Raw genomic sequence first — 5,589 nt, 5'->3', positions numbered from 1 at the left:
AATAATAATAAAGTATTACATTTTATTTTATATAAATGAATGAAAAGTGAATGAAAATAGGATGAAAGACTCTAATATTGACATGTCTTCTTGCAGGGAAAGCGCTCAATTGGTAAATTGTTCCTTTGTAAAACTAAAATGTATTTGAGTTTTGCTACATATAAGTATAGTTGCGTATTAATTTGTATATTAATATTGATTTATTCATACTTAAAGTTTAAATTAATACTATTTTCAATAAAATTTATTTTTTAATTAATCACATCACATTGATGCACAGATTGTGCTTGCAATTATATTTTTTCAAATGTATTTTTATTTTCTCTGTCCGCCTTTTCATTTCCTCCTCCTCCTCCTCGGCGTCCCATGACCAGGAATCAAGGCTCTGTTTGTTTTCACGTAAAACGAGAAAAAGCTCTGATAGTCATCTGGTCGATCACCGTCGATGAACTGCTGATTGCATTTTCTAATCTTTCACTTTCAATAATTTCTCAGAAACCCAACTCTCCGACTCTCCCCAAAACCCCGAATCTCTGTTCCACAAAATGACTTTTTTCTTCCAATACCTCACCATCAACCTGCTCTCAAGGAAAAAGAGAAGAAGATCTATCCCTCCCATTTCACAAGTCACAAAAAAATGGCCATCATCTGCGGCAGCAGGGGCATGCACGACCATATTGGACCTTCCAGGCCACATCCTCATCGACATACTCTCAAGGCTACCTCTCGGCTCAGTCTTGTCCTCCAGGTGCGTATGTACAGCTTGGAGCACTTTAGTCTCAGACCCTCTTTTCGCTTCCCTGCACCTCGCAAGAGTTCAACCCCTCGAGCTCTTGCTCCGCGCCAATGGCCTCGGCTGTGTTTCCACAACCCTTCACTTGGTCGATGTTGATTGCGTTATCAAAACCGCTCCACCTCTTGATCTAAACGAGAGGCTGGAGACTAGGCTTAATACCAAAATGTTGCTCCCGATTCCCGAATATAACATTGAGAGCAGGGGTGTTGAACAAAATGATAGTAGCAGCAGTAATAGTTTCTTGGACCGTGATTATGGTATTGTTAATTCTTGTAATGGGTTGCTCTGTTTGAGCAAATCCATATATAACAATCCTCATATTATATGCAATCCGTTCACGGGTGAGTATGTAAGTATTCCCAATTCTCAAGGGGATGATAGGTTTTGGGGTCCTGTTGTTCCGGGTTTTGGTTATTGTCCGAGAAGTAACAAGTACAAGGTTGTGAGACTGGGATTTTGGCTTGAGAATATGTTTCAGAGTATGGCTGAGGTTTATACGGTTGGAACAGCGTCCTGGAGGAGCATCGGATATGCTCCATTTGATCTTGGTGTATCTTTGTTTGCAACGTATCTGAATGGTGTCATTCATTGGGTAAGTGATGATGAGAAGGGTCCGGTTTTTATCGTGGCTTTTGACTTTGAGGTGGAACAATTCAGTGTGGTTCCGTTGCCTCCTCACTTCGGAGAGACACACAAAGTAAGAGAGAATTTGCACCATATGAATATGGGAGTGTTAGGAGGTTGTCTTTCTGTATGCGATGTCACTTTTGTGGATCATTTTGACATATGGGTGATGAAGGAGTATGGTGACCCAACGTCTTGGACTAAAGAGTATGTTATACAGACACACTCTGGTCACCTACACCGGCCGTTGAAGGTCCTGGAGAATGAAGATATATTGATGATATGGGATAAGAGGGAATTGGTATTATATAATCCTGTGGAAAGATGTTTTAGATATCTAAGGATTCATGGGGTTCTGTCAGTGTTTGAAGCAATTATTCATGTACCAAGTTTTGTCCCACTTATGGATGCCATTGTTGGAGATAATCTGAATGTGGAAAACATAAAAACGAGGTAATAAAAGTTTGAGTTTAAATCTAAGTTAACAAAAATATTATTTTCTTGAATCGTGCTATGCCCTTAATTTGGTACAAACATAGACATTAAGGGTTTGGGATTTGAATAGTTTCCTGTGATAAATCTGATTTGATTCTAATATTGTTGCTTAAGCATGCTGCCAGTGCATTGGATTAATGCATATAATTGATGTGTGATAAATTTTTGCTGTTAGTTAGTTCATGGAATGCTTTGAATCTATTTCCCAAAAGAGGACTCAACCCATTGCTATGCTGTTGCAAATTCTTTTTCTGTGAGATTGTTGAATTGTGATGATTAAATGGCAAAAAAATGTGTCATTCTGTTAAATTATCCATGTTTAGACCTTTTTAAAAAAAATAAATCTTCCATATGCTTAAATTGCAAGTTATATGTCGTATGACCTTTTCTTGATTGGCTTCATTGACCTTTTCTTGTTTAGCTATCTTTTTCATGTGTTTGTTTTGGTAACTATAACTCATCAAGTGTAATACATGGAGTGACCAAGGTTTTTCTGATTCGATGATGATTTGTTCTCCGAAAGTTTACTGAAATCTTCAAATTTGGGTACTGACTGATGCAAAGGGGGGATACTGCAAGGGAGGCTAGGAATTTTAGCAGTATTGCGCTTTTGGTCTAGTTTTCTTTCAGATTTTATTTGGAGTTGTTGATGTAAAATTGTAGTTGGTGGAGGGACAGGATTGATCTTCTTTTGGTTTCTTTATCATGTGCAGCCTTCATTATATATAATCTTAGCATCTCATACTTACAAGCTGGGCCTTTCCCAATTACTGTTTGTTCAGCAAGACTAGTGAGGAATCTTCTAACCACTTGTCATTCAAATTTTTTTAGTTCCAACCTATTGGTTTGTTTGGGAGTCTCTTAGAGGATGCTTGGGGAATGAGATGAGATAAGAATTTTGTGAATGGTAGTAAGATGGTTTGTAAATAGTAGTGAGATAGTTTGAGGCAAGTATTTATTGGTTTTTGGTAAAGGAGAGAGAAAAAGTTGAATAAAAAATATTACAAAATTAAAATTTTATTAAAATATAAAAGTTTAATATTATTTATGTTTTAAGATTTGAAAAAGTTGAATTGTTTTTTATTTGAAAAGTTAGGAAAGTTGTAATGATTAGTTTGAAAGTGTTTGTGTTTGAATGATGTTTGGAAGGAAATGAGATGGGATGGGATGAAAATGTTTCCAAACATCCCCTTAACATCTTCCATGTTTTCAGAGAGATGTCATTACAGATTGGACTAAGTACTGTAGCAGAAGAGCAATAAAGTTAAGGAAATGATATAGTGCAGATTCTTCCATCCAGACTTCTTCCACTACCTGTAAGAAACTGGGGTTGAAATCCAATAAATAGAGTAACTGGGGCTTCTATGAGTCCTTAATGTCCATTTAATTTAACAGGAAGCGAAGAAGCTGGCATTAGGCATCACGTGCATAAGTTATTGTGATTCTACAAGGACTAGGATTCTTACTTAAGAAATGGTTGAAATTTAGAAAGTGCGGCCAGCTGACTAAGCTTCAAACTACTAAAGACTACATGTAAAGCTCCAATAAATCCAAGGTGCACTTGTGGAAACTATTTGTTGAGGGCCTGTGCACCCCGGAGGTTAGTTGGGACTGGCCTCAACACCCGGTGCCAGTTAAAAATAATAATACAACTAAACCCAAAGAAAGGTGTATGATGTAAAACAATTTCTAGAATGCTTTTCCTTATGTTATATTGTTACAATGATTTATTATCAGGATAAAGAATTTAAATGAAAGAAAAAAGAAATTTGAACTCATTGCATCATCTTCTAGTCTGTGGTATATTCCCACTACGACTGAGGTTGATGAAGCAAACAGTTTTGGTGGCATTCTGGTGGTATATTATGCAGTGAAAGAGAGGATAAAAAAGAAAAAGAAAAAAAGATAACTAGCTAACACAAGTAGTGCTGTGGCTGGATTTCGTAGCCTTTGAGCAGTTTCTCATAGAAATTTTTGAATCCATTGATAGCTAGAATGTTAAATTGCTTTCATTTCAAACTTATATATTGCTGACATTATGTTCCGTTCACTCAGTTCTGAGAGTGAATTGTTGGAAGGAGCTGAAACTCTTTTTCTAGTGGAGCAAGGCAAGCCAAGAGCTGAATCACAATCACCTTTACTTTGGGGAGCCAATGATGAAAGGTGATGTGTTAGTTGCAGATGATGAGGTTTGGAGCTGATATTGTCTCTGGTGTGAAGAATATTTCTATGTTGAGCTGAATGCTCAGATCTTTGTGTGCGTGTGTACACTCATATCCTTACACATACTTTGTGTCACTGAGGTTGGCCTTTTTATTTTTTTTTAGCCTGTTCATTCACGCATTACCTATATCATATAGCTTTTGAAAAAGCAAAGCTATTTTATATAGCTTCATTATCAGGGTTTCATGTTTATGGAAGGAAAAGAAGGCATGGGCTTAACCATATGCTTCAGCTTTTTCCCCCATCTACCCTCTGTTTTGAGGTGTCATGCTTGGCTTGGAACCACTTTCGGTGATAATGACGGACCTTTGAAGTAGACTTCCATGATCTCATGCAGGGATTTTTGTTTTTGTCCATCCTGGATTTGTCAGCCTTAAGTGTTATCAATTGACATGTCGCATTTTTAAGTAACCTCTTATATCAACCATTTATCTAGAAAATCACATTTGTCGGTGTAATCGAGTATGATAAATTCAGAATAAGTAGCATCATTTCTCTTAGTACAATATACATGGTTTAAATGATGAAGATGACATTACAAATCTAAATGATAGCAGCTAAAAAGTTCCATCTGCGTGTAGAGACAAAGTTATTTTCTTTTGAGATCTATCAAAGGCAACATCATAATTGTCTCGAACTTTCGAAAAAATCTACACAACACTCCAACATCCCACCTTTTTTTTAATTTTTATTATTTTATTTTTTATCAAATATTTAATATATCAATAATGAATAAAATAATTAAATTAATTTAAAAAGAATAAATTTAAAAAAATTAAAAAAATTAAAAAAAGTGAGATGTTGGGTGTTAGGAAGTTGTGTAGCAAAATTCCGAACTTTTAGTTTATCACGAAGTTCATGAATGGTTGATGCATTTTTAATGCAAGGGGATTCCAAGCAAAAGCAAACTGCAGACTTTTTTTTTAACACCGTGGTGCCATAAATAGTTTCAGAAGAGCAAGTAGCAATTAAAATAATAAAAATTTTATGTACAGTTATTTTTATGGATTCCTTTATGCATTCCAGTAATATGATTAGTTGTGTATTAAAAAAAATTAATCTAGCCAATCATATCAGTAGAGTGCGTAAAGAATACGCAAAAGTGACTATAGCATTATTCTTAAAATAAATAAATATTGTGGTCATATTTTTGCACTTGTTTGCATAACTACACACCGCATCTTTATCAAGGAGAGCAGATCAAAGAAATATTTAAGGATTTGGATCTCCAGAGTTAATTAGAATATTTCAAAATTCAGTTTTTTAAAAATAAAAAAATAAAAATAGAGGGTCAAATTTAAAGGGCTCGTGAGTAATGTCATATACAATTATGAGTTGTTCTTTTTGGGAATTGAGTATATATGGGGATCTATATGAAAAAATTAATTTTTTTAACAATAAATCTTATTTTTATTTTTTCAAAAGAAATTTATGGCATTTGTACGACTCAT

The 5,589-nt window shown here is 35.1% G+C and overlaps 1 protein-coding gene across 1 annotated transcript; it reads left to right on the top strand.

The window, feature by feature from the left end:
• Positions 1-311: 311 nt before the first annotated feature.
• LOC122292911 (F-box protein At3g07870-like) lies at positions 312-4,494 on the top strand. Its single transcript, XM_043101472.1, has 2 exons — positions 312-1,873; positions 3,971-4,494. The coding sequence occupies exons 1-2, from the start codon at positions 546-548 to the stop codon at positions 4,080-4,082; spliced, it is 1,440 nt and encodes a 479-aa protein (XP_042957406.1). The 5' UTR covers positions 312-545; the 3' UTR covers positions 4,083-4,494.
• Positions 4,495-5,589: the final 1,095 nt, after the last annotated feature.

Source organism: Carya illinoinensis, chromosome 13 (genome assembly GCF_018687715.1).
Source record: "Carya illinoinensis cultivar Pawnee chromosome 13, C.illinoinensisPawnee_v1, whole genome shotgun sequence".
Taxonomy (NCBI): domain Eukaryota; kingdom Viridiplantae; phylum Streptophyta; class Magnoliopsida; order Fagales; family Juglandaceae; genus Carya; species Carya illinoinensis.
The sequence above is the reverse complement of the archived record's forward strand: the minus strand, read 5'-3'. Positions and strand labels throughout refer to the sequence as shown.

Bases quoted from the DNA above. Each gene is read 5' to 3' on its own strand.
- LOC122292911 (XM_043101472.1), top strand. From the start codon at position 546: ATGACTTTTTTCTTCCAATACCTCACCATCAACCTGCTCTCAAGGAAA. The intron at 1,874-3,970 runs GTAATAAAAGTT...CCGTTCACTCAG, and splicing joins GTGGAAAACATAAAAACGAG to TTCTGAGAGTGAATTGTTGG.